The 18,639-nt window shown below is 39.2% G+C and overlaps 1 protein-coding gene across 2 annotated transcripts in view; it reads right to left on the reverse strand.

Moving 5' to 3' along the window:
* Positions 1-18,639, reverse strand: part of ipo7 (importin 7) — a 92,715-nt gene that overhangs the window by 67,905 nt on the left and 6,171 nt on the right. For both annotated transcript variants that reach the window (XM_051922352.1, XM_028793748.2), the window contains exons 2-5: positions 18,117-18,198; positions 3,353-3,500; positions 1,300-1,458; positions 478-634 (exon numbers count right to left, since the gene is read on the reverse strand). In XM_051922352.1, the coding sequence (XP_051778312.1) occupies positions 478-634; positions 1,300-1,458; positions 3,353-3,500; positions 18,117-18,198 (546 nt within the window). The remainder of the gene's footprint in view (positions 1-477; positions 635-1,299; positions 1,459-3,352; positions 3,501-18,116; positions 18,199-18,639) is intronic.

Here is an 18,639-nt window from a genome sequence, read left to right on the forward strand (position 1 = left end):
AACATCAGAACCTTCAGGAAATCTGTCCTGAAGGCCAAGAAACTGCACACAAGTCTACGATCACTACAAAAAACACAAAACGTTGGCTGGTGTGATGTAAAGTACAGCAGCTTTGGACTAAGGAGCAGTGGAAACGTGTTCACTTACGTGATAAATCAAACGTCACAATATGGCAGTATGACAGACAAATATGGATTTGGCAGATGCTAGTAGAATGCTAAGTTCCAGACTGCACACTGCTTACTGTAAACTTTGGTGAAAAAGCATAATGATATGGAACTGTTTTTCAGTGTTTGGGATTGGTCTACAGCATATTTATCAGTCACTTACTATTTGAAGTTTGACTACATGAATCATAAACCATACTAAACATTTCAACTCAGTTTATTTCAAAAGCATTTGCAAAAATGAATATATTAAGTGGGTTTAACTGCAGATTAGATACATTAATCTTATAATGAAACAGGTGAACAGTACCTGAACAAGTGCATACATGATCTTAAATATTTGTTTCTGTATAAGAACAGACTGGTTAGATAGCTCAGGAAGCAACTGGATGAATCTGTCTTTCAGCAATGGTAAAAATAGCCGCATTGCTGCTATCAAGGGACTGCGTTCATCTGGCTTTTTATACCTAATAAAGAAACACAAACAATACAAAATAAAACTATAAAGTTGCAAGGAAAGGCTACTTAATTTTAATATAAGTATTAATAGTAAAACAAATTCACATGCATTACACTTTCAACCTTTTCACCTGTTTTACACAGGTAAATCTACATCAAATTTAAATATCAACCTAAGAAAATTATCCACTCATCCATAAGAGAAAAAATTATTTGTGAAGACTGAATTTGAAAAATGATTAAAATAATTTAGGTACAGTTGAAAATAAGTGCAAACTAATCCCATAGTAAAAGAAAAAACATGATAGCTTGTTTCATGAACTTGGGACAGCATTGTATTTTTTACTTTTAAAAGAACTGAGCTAAAATTTCACGTTTCTTAGATTAGAAAATCTTTAAAAAAATAATGCAATAAAAAAAAATAAGCAAACCAAATGTTCTAATACAGATGACAAAGCAGCCACTGTTTAAACAATAACATAACACTACATAATTCTTTAAACGCTTCAACACTGTGTGCAACAGAACCTCCCCCCACCAAAAAAAAATGCTTGTTTCTGAAATACATAAAATTTTCAAACAATCTGTTTAGTGAGCATGCTTAAGTATCTCAGATTCAATAAGATATGAAATTTTATGCAAAAAAATTCTTCTTTCATCAAAACCTCCTTACTCATAGTTTTTGACCAGTTGATAAAGACATAACAGAATTCCAAGCCAGCATGCACTGTTGTCAGACTGAAGGTAAAAGCCAATCTTATCCACAATTGCAGTCCATTTGTTGGGATAGTCATGCTTAATCATATGATGAATACAAGTAGTAAGCTGTACTCTGTAAAATAGTAAAGAACAAAACACAGTTACACACTTACAAGTAAAAATACAAAAGGCTGGTTTAAAGACCAAAAAAATCCCTTCAAAATTGCAGCATGCCAGCTGACAAACTAGAATTGCAAGGTAGTCTTTTTGTAGTCTGAAAATACTTCATATTGAATTCTGCTAGGATTACTCAGTTTATTCTTTTGCAGATAGTTTCATTATAATGGACTCTCTATGCTCTGCCATCGTGTTAGCTGTTGGCACATACCCATGTTAATCTCATTTTTTTTTAAAATTACTACAGGTAATTTGTTTATAAAGTACTATAATTGTAGTTTGATTTTGTTGTTTAAATAGTGTATTGTACACCTCTGAACTCCTCTCCATTGTCGTACCCCCCCACCCCCCATCCAATCTGCCCACTCCCAATTTGCAAACATATAAATCTAACCTTTTTGAAGTTAACAGGCAGACTTTTATACAGGAGGAAGAAAAAAAAAAAAAGAGAGAGAGAGATAAGACAATCTGAATATGAATACTTCAAACGTCTGCCTTTCCTTGTCATCTACAGGATCACCAATTTGCAAATCAAAATGACAAGACTTTTCTCCAATCATATCTCTAAGGTCTACTAGCATTGCCCTTTCAAACAAGGTATAGTTTGTCTTTGTACCACATGCCAATCGCAAAACATTGAAAGAGAAGCAGTATCTCTACTCTTGCCTTTGAATTTTGAGCCGAGGGCACTGTGTAAGGGGTTAGGTTTGGCGAACATACTTTTGTTACAGTGCAGGTGAATTCTAAATGGTTTTACTTTCTTCTTCCAGTAAAACAACAATGCAAATCAAGTTTAAAAAGGGGTGGCATTATGTATTACGTAGGGCTAATGCTGTAAATTTAGTTCCTGTGCCTTTACTGTTTGTAGTGTGGGTGTGTATGGATGTATGAATATATGTTCAGCCAGTGATGGGCTACAGCCCCCAATTCCTGTCTGGCCCCTGCCCTTTGCTTGCTGGGTTAGGCTCAAGCAACCAAAGTGAAACTGCCGAGGAAAGACAAATGAGAGAGAAACTTGCTTAGCCACTGACAGACAAGAGGGAAGAGTACATCCACAAAACAAAACCGGCTACTCTGCATTTAAATTTTTTTTTTTTTCCTCTAACGATTTCAATACTTTCTAGGAGCCCAGGCATTTTACAGCACAGGCTTACACAACTAGTCATTACATAATTTCCAACCGTCCTTTCCTTTGAATTAAAAGCAACATTCCCAGAAGTGTCTTGGCCCCGCTTTTCCCGTGTGAGAGTCTCTTCCATTTAGTACTGCTCTTCTATCATATACTGTGTCTCTCTCCATCTTTAACATGGTAACAAAAACTTGCATTATAGTAATAAGAAAAGGTCCTGAGCCTCTTTCCCTTATTCATTCATCAAAGCTCCTAATTCAAAAGTGCAATCACAACTGTAAAGGTTTCCTGTTTGTGCTCTACTTTCATTTTCCAGAGTTAACAATATTTTAGCAAAAACGCATTTGTTTTACACATTGTGAGCATACCACTGAATTACATGGCATTTGTACTGCGACAAAAAAGTGGTTTTTTCCATTGACTTCTTTGATGTTGTTTACTGTTGTCCAATTTTTGACAACGCTAGTTTCTCCATTCTCAATGAAAACTATTTTTTTTGGCCAAAACCACAAAGCAGATGGACTATAACATATAAAAAGTCTTTACTTGGGTGGAGTATTCCTTTAAGTACATGACAGGACAGGGGGTTAAAAAAAAGTGTTAAGGCTTTTACACAAATTATACTGTATATTGAATCCCTGTGCTCAAGATTAAAACAATCTTCAAATTATTAACAAAAAAACCTGACATTTTAAAACTGCATTTTTAAGCATTAGCTCACCTTATGAGCTCAGGTGACTGGATTATGGCTTCAACTATATTATCACGGATGCACTGGCGATCTTCATCTGGAATAGTAAAAATCTCTCCTGCTGATGGTTCTCCCTCATTCCAGTACTGAGTTACCATATTTTTCAAGTAAATAACACCTAAAGGGGAAAAAAAAAATGTAATACATCAGGCAAAGTCACGAAATTGGGGGGCAGGGGGTGGGAGACTGGGACAACCACAGCTCAAGGTTCTACATATACAGTTAGGTCCATAAATATTTGAACAGAGACAACTTTTTTCTAATTTTGGTTCTGTACATTACCACAATGAATTTTAAATGAAACGACTCAGATGCAGTTGAAGTGCAGACTTTCAGCTTTAATTCAGTGGGGTGAACAAAATGATTGCATAAAAATGTGAGGCAACTAAAGCATTTTTTTTTTTAACACAATCCCTTCATTTCAGGGGCTCAAAAGTAATCGGACAATTGACTCAAAGGCTATTTCATGGGCAGGTGTGGGCAAGTCCGTCATTATGTCATTATCAATTAAGCAGATAAAAGGCTTGGAGTTGATTTGAGGTGTGGTGCTTGCATGTGGAAGATTTTGCTGTGAACAGACAACATGCGGTCAAAAAAGCTCTACATGCAGGTGAAAGAAGCCATCCTTAAGCTGCGAAAACAGAAAAAACCCATCCGAGAAATTGCTACAGTATTACGAGTGGCAAAATCTACAGTTTGGTACATCCTGAGAAAGAAAGCAAGCACTGGTGAACTCAGCAATGCAAAAAGACCTGGACGTCCACGGAAGACAACAGTGGTGGATGACCGCAGAATCCTTTCCATGGTGAAGAGAAACCCCTTCACAACAGCCAACCAAGTGAACAACACTCTCCAGGGGGTAGGCGTATCGATATCCAAGTCAACAATAAAGAGAAGACTGCATGAAAGTAGATACAGAGGGTGCACGCCACTCATAAGCCTCAAGAATAGAAAGGCTAGATTGGACTTTGCTAAAGAACATCTAAAAAAGCCAGCACAGTTCTGGAAAAACATTCTTTGGACAGATGAAACCAAGATCAACCTCTACCAGAATGACGGCAAGAAAAAAGTATGGAGAAGGGGTGGAACAGCTCATTATCCAAAGCATACCACATCATCTGTAAAACATGGTGGAGGCAGTGTGATGGCTTGGGCGTGCATGGCTGCCAGTGGCACTGGGACACTAGTATTTATTGATGTGACACAGGACAGAAGCAGCCGAAAGAATTCTGAGGTGTTCAGAGACATACTGTCTGCTCAAATCCAGCTAAATGCAGTCAAATTGATTGGGCGGCGTTTCATGATACAGATGGACAATGACCCAAAACATAGGGCCAAAGCAACCCAGGAGTTTTTTAAAGCAAAGAAGTGGAAAATTCTTGAATGGCCAAGTCAATCACCTGATCTTAACCCAATTGAGCATGCATTTCACTTGTTGAAGACTAAACTTCAGACAGAAAGGCCCACAAACAAACAGCAACTGAAAGCCGCTGCAGTAAAGGCCTGGCAGAGCATTAAAAAGGAGGAAATCCAGCTTCTGGTGATGTCCATGAGTTCAAGACTTCAGGCTATCATTGCCAGCAAAGGGTTTTCAACCAAGTATTAAAAATGAACATTTTATTTCCAGTTATTTAATTTGTCCAATTACTTTTGAGCCCCTGAAATGAAGGGATTGTGTTAAAAAAATGCTTTAGTTGCCTCACATTTTTATGCAATCGTTTTGTTCACCCCACTGAATTAAAGCTGAAAGTCTGCACTTCAACTGCATCTGAGTTGTTTCATTTAAAATTCATTGTGGTAATATACAGAACCAAAATTAGAAAAAAGTTGTTTCTGTCCAAATATTTATGGACCTAACTGTATATTAAACGTGAGAAGATAGTTAAATACTTTCATCAAGCAAACATTAAGTAGCTTAATTTTATCCTAGAAACAACCCTAAATTAAACACTACATATGGCAGTTCTGACTGATAAATAAGCTATTCAGCTATCACAACACAACACTAACAGCCAGCACAAAAGATTAAGATTCCAAAGTTGTAAAGGCAACTATAGAATATTTAAAATTACACTTAATTTTTAAAGACACATTTCTGAATGGCCCTTGAGGTACTCATAGCACATTAGACATCTCCATGATCTCTCAATATATTTGAAAATGATGCCAATAATTTTGGGGTCTTGTGCTCTATATTATTCACACTAGGGAAGCACCGATACCACTTTTTTGGAAAACGAGTACGAGTACTTGCATTTCAGTACTCGCCGATACCGAGTACTTAATAAAAACATGATTTAAATTTACAGGTAACAGCTTTAGTCATATAATTTAACAAAAAAAACAAGAGACTAGTTTGGAATTAAGAACATTTATTTAAAATGAAAAGCATGTTGTATGCAACATATTACAGAATAAATAATTATAAAAAAAAATTTAAACAGTGACAGTGCAACTCAAGTATTTTTTTCAGTTTGTTGTAAACTCTGCCGCTTTGGACAACACGGTCCTCAAACACATGCGCTATACCCTGGCTGGTGTGCGAGCCGCGGAATTGTTTCGCATGTAATATGGCTCGTTGCGGCGTGAAACTCTCGTCTATCCACTGGGAGGTTAGGCTAATTAGCGACACGGGGCTAACACTGCTTGTCCAAATATCAGTGGTGAAACTAAACGCAGAGGAGGCTTGCAGTAGGCTGTGGATATGTTTTTTCACGAAGTCGTGTAGTTTAGGCAGCTCCGTGTCAGTCATGTAGCGGCGGCTTGGGACATCATATCTGGGCTCCAGAACATGGAGGAGACGCAGGAATCCCACATTTTCTACCTCCGAGAGTGGCTGGTCACTCAATGCAATGTACTCGATAATTGCCTGTGTTATTTTCACAGCACGTGGATTGTCTCTGGACATTTTCTCTCGTCTTGCAAGAGTTTGCTGCAGCGTGGGTTCTGTTGGTTTAGAAGCGTGGGTAAACTCTTTGTACTCGTTGTCGTGTTGGGATTTTAGGTGCTTGATTAAATTACTTGTGTTAAATGTGCTACCTTTTGAGCCTCCTCTGGACAATTTCGCTGAGCACAATTGGCAGTCCGCCTTTATTTTGTCATCTTCATTCACTTTGAAATAGTTCCACACGGCTGACATGTCTCGCCTCGCCTTCTCCCCGCTCTGAGCTGCAGCCGGGGCCTGGGGGGCGGGCACTCGACGCCTGTGATTAACCCCTTACACGCCGCTCAAACATAGACATTTCTCAGACCGTGGTATCGGTCCCCGGTATCGGGGGACTTTTAACGAGTACTTTAGAAAATGTGGTATCAAGGCCGATACCAGATACCCGTTTCGGTATCAGTGCATCCCTAATTCACACCGATAGCATGCAATCCATATTAATTTCAGCTATTATGCCTAGTTCCTAAGTATGAATGATTGTTTTGGCTTCGTCTCAAAAAGTAGGACAATGTTCGACTCCAAGACTATAGCTAACAGGCTGTTTGAGCTTAACCAAAAAGTTATTTCAATAGACCGTCTAGTGCCAAGCTATCAATATGAAAGACAGATAAGGGTTTGCCATTTGCCAACTTATATAGCTGAAAAGTAAAAACAAAACCCCCAAAACGGCCATGTTCTTCTTGTAATACAACACAGAAGTCTACACAAAACTATACAATCTGAGGCATCACAAGTGAGTTACGCAACTTCTCTCTTTATTTGCACTCAATGCAGTGCTTTATATATGTGAATATCCCAAAAACTTTTACAAATCACTTCTATAAAATGGTTGAGTAAAGTGAAAGGTCTACTAAGAACCACCAAGTCTTAAGAATAATCTCAACTCCAGTTTCAAAGATCCTACTGTAAGTAACTGTGTAGTCAAATGAAATAACTTACCTTTTTAAATGTAGTATTTCCTAACATTAGTGTTTAATTGTGCATATCTAGATTTTGTATGCAACAAGTTCCACTGGAGCAAATCACTAATGAGTACTTAAAACCTTTCCATCAGCACCAATAAAATGTTGCACGATAGAACATATTTTCTAGGATCAAGCCAAAATCATACTCATCTACATTACAAACTTGATATGAAGTACCTTACGCAATGTTGGATTGGTAGTCTACTGCCACTTACACCAGTCACCCTGGAGGGCCACACGATCACGCCACACTGTACAATGTGAAACACTGTATATCGCATTTTGATAGCATGAAGTGTGCAATTGCCAAAGAAATATGGGTTCCCATGAAGTGGGGCATGGAGGCCTGTGGTTTCATTTCATGAAATCTACAGAATTAATAAGTTTTTCTACAAATACTACACACAGTGTTCAGAGAATGGAGGGGGGAGAAGGAGTGGGGGGGGGGGGCGCTGAGAGGAAAGCTCATGTTTACTTTTGGTACCGAAATTCCACAGTACTCTTAAAATGTGTTTTTCAGTACTTTTACACTAGTAGTATGCCACGTTTCATATTTTCTTATTAAAAATTTTCAAAGTCACACAGTTCACATTATTTAAACGTTTGTTACATTCTAAAAACGCTATTTTAATTTACAAATCTTTCTCATTTAACTCTATGTTGAATGTTAGCTATCGAACCTATGTAAGCCAGGAGGAAACTATTTAACATAATTGCTCCCTTTAATCATGTAAAACAACATGGCCTACTGTTACCAAGGACAGCCTGGTGAACTGAAAATGGAATGTTTTCAAGCTCCCAATCTTTTGGAATCTCTCTTGCACAATACTTTTTGGCAGAAGCATATCAAAAAAATCTTAAGATAAATGACAAGAATGACTATGACAACTTCCATTTACAAATACAAATCAGAACAAACACAAAATTAGTTATTTGTTTCACATCTAATCAAATTACAGCATTATCTGCCTTAATATCATATGGCGAATTTCAAAAGGAGAAAGGGAAATGTGTATATATAAACAGCAAGTTTTTTTGGTATTTTACTCAAAAATAATCAAGTTGGGAAGATTTAAAAATGTATTGAGGGTTGGTACCCCAGTCCCAAAGGTATCACGTCCTAGTGAGCTGAATGACTTTCGGCCTGTTGCTCTGACATCACATGTGATGAAGACCATGGAGAGGCTGATGCTTCACCACCTTAGGCCACAGGTTCAACACGCCCTTGACCCTCTGCAGTTTGCATATCAGGAGAAGGTGGGAGCAGAGGATGCCATCATCTATATGCTACACCGATCCCTCTCTCACTTGGACAGAGGCAGTGGTGCTGTAAGAATTATGTTTCTAGACTTCTCTAGCGCCTTCAACACAATCCAACCTCTGCTCCTTAGGGACAAGCTGACAGAGATGGGATTAGATTCATACCTAGTGGCATGGATCGTGGACTATCTTAAAGACAGACCTCAGTATGTGCGTCTTGGGAACTGCACGTCTGACATTGTGGTCAGCAACAAAGGAGCGCCACAGGGGACTGTACTTTCTCCGGTCCTGTTCAGCCTATATACATCGGACTTCCAATACAACTCAGAGTCCTGCCATGTGCAAAAGTTCACTGATGACACTGCTATCGTGGTCTGCATCAGGAATGGGCTGGAGGAGGAGTATAGGGACCTAATCAATGACTTTGTTAAATGGTGCGACTCAAACCACCTACACCTGAACACCAGCAAAACCAAAGAGCTGGTGGTGGATTTTAGGAAGCCCTGACCCCTCATAGACCCAGTGATCATCAAAGGTGACTGTGTGCAGATGGTGCAGACCTATAAATATCTGGGAGTGCAGCTGGATGATAAATTAGACTGGACTGCCAATACTGATGCGCTGTGCAAGAAAGGACAGAGCCGGTTATACTACCTTAGAAGGCTGGCGTCCTTCAACATCTGCAATAAGATGCTGCAGATGTTCTATCAGACAGTTGTGGCGAGCGCCCTCTTCTACGCAGTGGTGTGCTGGGGAGGCAGCATTAAGAGGAAAGACGCCTCACGTCTAGACAAACTGGTGAGGAAGGCAAGCTCTATTGTTGGCATGGAGCTAGACAGTTTAACATCTGTGGCAGAGCGAAGGGCACTCAGCAGGCTCCTATCAATTATGGAGAATCGTTCCTCCCCCAAACTATGCGACTCTTTAATTCCATCCGGGGGGTAAACGTTAACATTATACATAGTTATTGTCTGTTTTTCACCTGCATTATTATCATTCTTTAATTTAATATTATTTATTGTATCAATATGCTGCTGCTGAAGAATGTGAATTTCCCATTGGGATTAATAAAGTATCTATCTACTGAAGCCTATAAAACACAGTACCAACAAAAAAGTAGGAAAAGATGAAGTTGTTTAAAAAAGAAAAAAAAAAAAATGAGATTTTATATATATATCTCCCCACCCCCCACAACATTTAACTCCAGTGTTCTCTGTTTTGTAGTGGACATGCTAACAGACAAACTATGAGAACCGTTTGTTGTGAGGCCAAGTTATTTGGTATATCCTCTGCCTCATCAAATTAATAGAACATTGAATACTGGCATCCAGTTTTGTATGTAGGAGCTCTGGTGTGTTCATAGCAAAGAATTTTTTTCTGTCTAAAGTAGGTTGGATTACAACCACAAGTCAGCCTGGCTTCCAATGTGCTCAGAATCTTAAAGCCAACCATCTTTTCGATATAAGAACCTTTCCTTTTGCCGTGCACTTGAAAGAGATTATTCTGTAATGCCAGTTCTTCCATTGGTTGTGAAATCCATGTATATGCTTTTTATTTGGTTTTAACATCAAAAAACATCCACCAAATTGACATTGTTTATTTCAAGAGTTACTTCACAGTTTAAAGTTTATAAGTGTATGAAATACAATTATTCCATTACTTCTATGTTATGTGTAAATGTAATTGCAAAGAGCAGCCACATTTTACACATTCTCCCCATATCTATATGTACCTTTTTCCGGATACTTTAGATTCACCAGTTAACCTTGGGATGTATAAAGGTAAACCAACTTTGCCCAAAACCTTATGTAATAGATTTGCATGTATGGAATGTGCCAAGCAACAAGAGGATGTCCTGTTTAAGGTGGATTTCTGCCTGGATTAAATTATTTAAGCAAATACATTGGATTACCTAAAAACAAGACCTCCAAGACCATTTGGTAGCCAGGATGTGAATCAGTGGACAATTAAACCATCCAATGTTTTCTTAAATGCAGCCTTTTTTTTTTTTTTTTTTTTTTTTTTAAGTAAGTCTGAAAATATTTCTGAGCCTATTAAACTTAGTACATAATGTCTGAATTAAAAACATAAGTCTCTAGTCTACTTTTTACTGCATTGTTGGAGCAATTTTGATGCTAACTCAAAACAAAAAGATAACATTGGATGATTTCACACCAGGTAACTTTGTGCAAGTGATAGTAAATTACTCCATAGAACTACAATACAGTAAAAAAAAAAAAAAAAAAACTTGCAAGTGCCAATTCAACATGCAATGTCTTGTTACTGCAGTACAAATTTTGTTAATACTTTAGAAAACCTCACCAAAAAACATGTTAAAACTTGTGCACTGATTTTAATTTATTTTGTGTTTTGATTCATGAACATCTAAGGAACACTAAACATACAAAAATTTCATAATTGAAATACACTGTATAATGTGACTATTCTATGCATCTGTTTTTCGGCGTACATTTCTCATCAACACAATACAGGTGCTGGTCATAAAATTAGAACATCATGACAAAGTTGATTTATTTCAGTAATTCCATTCAAAAAGTGAAACTTGTATATTAGATTCATTCATTACACACAGACTGATGTATTTCAAATGTTTATTTCTTTTAATGTTGATGATAACTGACAACTAATGAAAGTCCCAAATTCAGTATCTCAGAAAATTAGAATATCAATTAAGACCAATGCAAAAAAAAAGATTTTTTAGAAATGTTGGCCAACTGAAAGGTATGAACATGAAAAGTATGAGCATGTACAGCACTCATTATTTAGTTGGGGCTCCTTTGCCCTGGATTACTGCAGCAATGCGGCGTGGCATGGAGTCGATCAGTCTGTGGCACTGCTCAGGTGTTATGAGAGGCCATGTTGCTCTGATAGTGGCCTTCAGCTCTTCTGAATTGTTGGGTCTGGCGTATTGCATCTTCCTCTTCACAATACCCCATAGATTTTCTATGGGGTTAAGGTCAGGTGAGTTTGCTGGCCAATCAAGAACAGGGATACCATGGTCCTTAAACCAGGTACTGGTAGCTTTGGAACTGTGTGCAGGTGCCAGGTCCTGTTGGAAAATGAAATCTGCATCTCCATAAAGTTCATCAGCAGCTGGAAGCATGAAGTGCTCTAAAACTTCCTGGTAGACGGCTGCAATGACCTTGGACCTCAGAAAACACAATGGACCAACACCAGCAGATGCCATGGCACCCCAAACCATCACTGACTGTGGAAACTTTACACTGGACCTCACGCAACGTGGATTTTGTGCCTCTCCTCTCTTCCTCCAGACTCTGGGACCTTGATTTCCAAAGGAAATGCAAAATTTACTTTCATCAGGGAACATAACTTTGGACCACTCAGCAGCAGTCCAGTCCTTTTTGTCTTTAGCCCAGGCGAGACGCTTCTGACGCTGTCTCTTGTTCAAGAGTAACTTGACACAAGGAATGCGACAGCTGAAACTAGGGATGCACCGATACCGAAACGGGTATCTGGTATCGGCCTCGATACCACATTTTCTAAAGTACTCGTACTCGTTAAAAGTCACCCGATACCGGGGACCGATACCACGGTCTGAGAAATGTCTGTTTGAGCGGCGTGTAATGGGTTAATCACAGGCGCCGAGTGCCCGCCCCCAGGCCCCGGCTGCAGCTCAGAGCAGGGAGAAGGCGAGGCGAGACATGTCAGCCGTGTGGAACTATTTCAAAGTGAATGAAGACGACAAAAAGGCGGACTGCAAATTGTGCTCAGCGAAATTGTCCAGAGGAGGCTCAAAACGTAGCGCATTTAACACAAGTAATTTAATCAAGCACCTAAAATCCCAACACGACAACGAGTACAAAGAGTTTACCCACGCTTCTAAACCAACACAACTCACGCTGCAGCAAACTCTTGCAAGACGAGAGAAAATGTCCAGAGACAATCCACGTGCTCTGAAAATAACACAGGCAATTATCGAGTACATTGCATTGAGTGACCAGCCACTCTCGGAGGTAGAAAATGTGGGATTCCTGCGTCTCCTCCATGTTCTGGAGCCCAGATACAGTGGTGTGAAAAACTATTTGCCCCCTTCCTGATTTCTTATTCTTTTGCACGTTTGTCACACAAAATGTTTCTGATCATCAAACACATTTAACCATTAGTCAAATATAACACAAGTAAACACAAAATGCAGTTTTTAAATGATGGTTTTTATTATTTAGGGAGAAAAAAAAATCCAAACCTACATGGCCCTGTGTGAAAAAGTAATTGCCCCCTTGTTAAAAAATAACCTAACTGTGGTGTATCACACCTGAGTTCAATTTCCGTAGCCACCCCCAGGCCTGATTACTGCCACACCTGTTTCAATCAAGAAATCACTTAAATAGGAGCTGCCTGACACAGAGAAGTAGACCAAAACCACCTCAAAAGCTAGACATCATGCCAAGATCCAAAGAAATTCAGGAACAAATGAGAACAGAAGTAATTGAGATCTATCAGTCTGGTAAAGGTTATAAAGCCATTTCTAAAGCTTTGGGACTCCAGCGAACCACAGTGAGAGCCATTATCCACAAATGGCAAAAACATGGAACAGTGGTGAACCTTCCCAGGAGTGGCCGGCCGACAAAAATTACCTCAAGAGCGCAGAGACGACTCATCCGAGAGGTCACAAAAGACCCCAGGACAACGTCTAAAGAACTGCAGGCCTCACTTGCCTCAATTAAGGTCAGTGTTCACAACTCCACCATAAGAAAGAGACTGGGCAAAAACGGCCTGCATGGCAGATTTCCAAGACGCAAACCACTGTTAAGCAAAAAGAACATTAGGGCTCGTCTCAATTTTGCTAAGAAACATCTCAATGATTGCCAAGACTTTTGGGAAAATACCTTGTGGACTGATGAGACAAAAGTTGAACTTTTTGGAAGGCAAATGTCCCGTTACATCTGGCGTAAAAGGAACACAGCATTTCAGAAAAAGAACATCATACCAACAGTAAAATATGGTGGTGGTAGTGTGATGGTCTGGGGTTGTTTTGCTGCTTCAGGACCTGGAAGGCTTGCTGTGATAGATGGAACCATGAATTCTACTGTCTACCAAAAAATCCTGAAGGAGAATGTCCGGCCATCTGTTCGTCAACTCAAGCTGAAGCGATCTTGGGTGCTGCAACAGGACAATGACCCAAAACACACCAGCAAATCCACCTCTGAATGGCTGAAGAAAAACAAAATGAAGACTTTGGAGTGGCCTAGTCAAAGTCCTGACCTGAATCCAATTGAGATGCTATGGCATGACCTTAAAAAGGCGGTTCATGCTAGAAAACCCTCAAATAAAGCTGAATTACAACAATTTTGCAAAGATGAGTGGGCCAAAATTCCTCCAGAGCGCTGTAATAGACTCATTGCAAGTTATCGCAAACGCTTGATTGCAGTTATTGCTGCTAAGGGTGGCCCAACCAGTTATTAGGTTCAGGGGGCAATTACTTTTTCACACAGGGCCATGTAGGTTTGGATTTTTTTTTCTCCCTAAATAATAAAAATCACCATTTACAAACTGCATTTTGTGTTTACTTGTGTTATATTTGACTAATGGTTAAATGTGTTTGATGATCAGAAACATTTTGTGTGACAAACATGCAAAAGAATAAGAAATCAGGAAGGGGGCAAATAGTTTTTCACACCAAGCCGCCGCTACATGACTGACACGGCGCTGCCTAAACTACACGACTCCGTGAAAAAACATATCCACAGCCTACTGCAAGCCTCCTCTGCGTTTAGTTTCACCACGGATATTTGGACAAGCAGTGTTAGCCCCGTGTCGCTAATTTGCCTAACCTCCCAGTGGATAGACGAGAGTTTGACGCCGCAACGAGCCATATTACATGCGAAACAATTCCGCGGCTCGCACACCAGCCAGGCTATAGCGCATGTGTTTGAGGAAATGCTCCAGACATGGGGTATACCTAAAACATCAGTACATGTTGTGCTTCGTGAGAATGCCAAAAACATGATTAAAGCCATGAATGACGCAGGGCTCCCAAGTCTGCCGTGTGTCGCGCACATGCTCCAACTGGCTGCTCACGAGGGCTTATTAGCACAGAGGAGCATAGCTGATGCTATAGCAGTGGGGCGGAAAATAGTTGGGCATTTTAAACAATCCGCCTTAGCCTACTCCCGCCTCGAGGACATTCAGGGACAGCTCAACCAGCCAATAAAGAGACTGCAGCAGGACGTACAGACGCGCTGGAACAGCATGTATTACATGCTCCAGTCCCTCATTGAGCAAAAGCGAGTGCTGGGGGTGTATGCGTCCGAGCATGAACTCCCGGACTATCTCACCGCTCACCAATGGTCTCTTATGGAGAAGACTGTTGCCATCCTCGCCCCCTTTGAGGAACTAACTAAAAAAGTAAGCAGCTACGACGCACTAGCCTCTGATGTCATCCCAGCTGTGACTGTGCTAGTGAGACTTCTAAACAGAGAAACAGACGAGGACCACGGCGTCAAGACAATGAAAGCAACCTTACTGGCAGCTGTCAAGAAGCGCTTCAGTGACGTCGAGACCAACCCACTGTACTTCATCTCCACCATACTTGACCCAAGGTAAAGTCTGTGTGCTATAGGTATTCAATGATAAACTACAGTACTAAATGTAAGATTAATTTCCATCTGAAATATTATATTATATTTTTGTAACTAAAATACACAAATACAAATGTATGCAATATATATAATATGAAATATATTTCCCTTATTACTACCAGAAAGCCAAATGGCTGGCATTTGTGACAGTGGTTTAGGGGAAACTAAAATCAGTCCTATTTTTCCACATATTAATACATTCATGAATTTTGTTCAGGTATAAAGATCGCTTCTTCTCCAACAACACTGCTCCGGAGGCCAAGCTGCACCTGAAGCAGGAGCTGCAGATGATGTCCAGAGCTGAGGCAGAGGGGAGTCGGGCAGAAGCTGCAGAACCTCCTGCTAAACTGTTCCTCAAGGCCCAGGCCAGCACTAGCAGCAGTCTGGACACTGTATTTGAAGAAATCGCTAAGGAGCAGCCCCAGGCAGCACAGCCGCTGGCAGCAGGTGCTGCCATTGAGCTCGACACATACCTCGGAGAGGCCCCAAGCCCTCGTGAAGACAGTCCTCTGAAGTACTGGGGTGTCAACAAAATCAGGTTCCCCACTTTGGCTAAAATGGCCCAGAAATACCTCTCAGCCCCATGTAGCAGTGTGGAAAGTGAAAGGCTTTTTAGCTCAGTGTCACACATTATAGATGAAAACAGAAACAGGCTGACTGCTGATAATGCAGAAAAGCTACTTTTCTTAAAAAAAAACCTGCCACTCACTTTTTCTAAATAGGCTCCATTAAGTGAGTCGTCTTAGACTTGATGTTAATACCTACCTCAGTTGCACTGACTGCCACAGTTCTATGTTGGTGGATGTTGTTAGTTTATTCAAATATTGTGCACTAAATAGCAAAGATGTTTATTAATGCCCCGTGTGTTGTCCAAAGCGGCAGAGTTTACAACAAACTGAAAAAAATACTTGAGTTGCACTGTCACTGTTTAAATTTTTTTTTTATAATTATTTATTCTGTAATATGTTGCATACAACATGCTTTTCATTTTAAATAAATGTTCTTAATTCCAAACTAGTCCCTTGTTTTTTTTGTTAAATTATATGACTAAGCTGTTACCTGTAAATTTAAATCATGTTTTTATTAAGTACTCGGTATCGGCGAGTACTGAAATGCAAGTACTCGTACTTGTTTTCCAAAAAAGTGGTATCGGTGCATCCCTAGCTGAAACCCATGTCTTGCATACGTCTGTGCCTGGTGGTTCTTGAAGCACTGACTCCAGCTGCAGTCCACTTTTTGTGAATCTCCCCCACATTTTTGAATGGGTTTTGTTTCACAATCCTCTCCAGGGTGCGGTTATCCCTATTGCTTGTACACTTTTTTCTATCACATCTTGTCCTTCCCTTCGCCTCTCTATTAATGTGCTTGGACACAGAGCTCTGTGAACAGCCAGCCTCTTTAGCAATGACCTTTTGTGTCTTGCCCTCCTTGTGCAAGGTGTCAATGGTCGTCTTTTGGAAAACTGTCAAGTCAGCAGTCTTCCCCATGATTGTGTAGCCTACAGAACTAGACTGAGAGACCATTTAAAGGCTTTTGCAGGTGTTTTGAATTAATTAGCTGATTAGAGTGTGGCACCAGGTGTCTTCAATATTGAACCTTTTCACAATATTCTAATTTTCCGATACACTGAATTTGGGACTTTCATTAGTTGTCAGTTATAATCATCAAAATTAAAAGAAATAAACATCTGAAATACATCAGTCTGTGTGTAATGAATGAATATACAAGTTTCACTTTTTGAATGGAATTACTTAAATAAATCAACTTTGTCATGATATTCTAATTTTATGACCAGCACCTGTAAACTGTTACATTCAAGAGTTTTTTCATAGTTCTACTTAGCCAAAAATCAGATGTGGTTGAATAAAGCTCCACAACTCAAAACTATTTCATTTTGTGCCCAATATTTGGGATAACAAAGGCAATGCAACTTCTGAAAAACTGCAGAAGGGTACATAATGAATCTCTTACTCAGGGTGCTGGATAGTAGAGGAAGGTTGTTAAAGTAATGTTTCATCCATTACATATTTTAATATGTTACTTACACCATTTGTAAATCTCATGTTCCACCTCTTTCCCTTATTCACCGATGAAGAGTGCTTTCGTCATATCAAAAGCTCTATCCCATGTGAACAGGTCTACTCTGCAGGCAGTGCTCTAGTTTTCCAGAAGTTAACATTTTAGCAAAAAGTGCATACTTTTTGTTGTTGAGTATATGATCAGACTTGATGTGTCAATTATAAAAGACAAGTAACATTTTTTTTCTACCCCTGTGGATGTTTTTAACAGTATATCATTTGCTACGGACCTGCTTTGGTCACCAGAAAGATTTATCTCCATTCTCTCTGAAAATATGAGGTTAAGTTTTTCTCAGCTATCACTATAAATAACAAGAGGTAAGTAACATATTAAAAAAAATGTTGGATAAAGTACTTCTTTCAAAACAGACAGAAAAATTTAGTGCAATCATATGAATTTGTAGTAGTGTTTTTAAACACATTAACTTTATACACATGGTCACAGAGGATCGCTTTTCAAAATTAAACTGAATGACAATTTGGAAGTACTGATATGCAACATGTCTCTAAAGTTTATTTAAAAAATCAAATGAAATGATCTATGGGATTTCTGCAGGGCACGTGGCAACATTTTCTGCATAATATTTAGGTAATGAGAAGGTAAATAGTTAATATCTTAGCATAGGAGTGAAATATCAGACCTGGATCAAAGCAGGGTCAGGATTAATTACAACAATGCCCTTAAACAAATCAGTACTGAAAAAAAACAACCACCCTACGGCTCTATGTGACAAATCACTCAAAGAATATTTCTGGTACCAGGCACTTCAACTGATACTTGCCCTTGAAAATAAGGTACTGATTTAAAGAAAAAAAAAAATTAACCAGTGTGAACTTCCAAATAAAAGACATTTCTAGCCTACTCACCCGCTTGTCTCACAGGAAGATCCAGGTTTTCGGACATGGTAATTTGAAGCAGAGTAGACACAAAATTAAGTTGCTTGTGGCCCTGTTAAAAGATGGAAAATATTTACATTAAAATTTCAGCATAATGTTGAACTTATTTTTGGGATAAACATTCCTCTTCTTTCAGGAGTATCTAAGATAATTCACTTCAAGAACAAGGAGCTTTATTTTTAATTTTTTTTTAAGACAGCAAAAACTCTCCAGCACAAAAACAAATTGCAAAAATAAAAGTTTAAGGTTTATTAGTTCAGTTTTCAGGTTATTTTGTCCCCAGCAAAAACACATGGAAGAATAATTACAAGGACAGCCTAAAATGTTTTGTCAGAGTTAAGTGTAAATTGGTTAAAAAGAGCATTAGCCCGACAGAGGTAGAAATTACATCCCTTGTTGTCATTGGCGAACACTTGCTTCCATGCAGACTGCCCCAAAGTATTTCATCTTACACTCAAATAGTGTGTGTTCTAATAAAAGACCTTTTAGAAAT

Source organism: Erpetoichthys calabaricus, chromosome 2 (assembly GCF_900747795.2).
Source record: "Erpetoichthys calabaricus chromosome 2, fErpCal1.3, whole genome shotgun sequence".
In the NCBI taxonomy this organism is placed as follows: domain Eukaryota; kingdom Metazoa; phylum Chordata; class Cladistia; order Polypteriformes; family Polypteridae; genus Erpetoichthys; species Erpetoichthys calabaricus.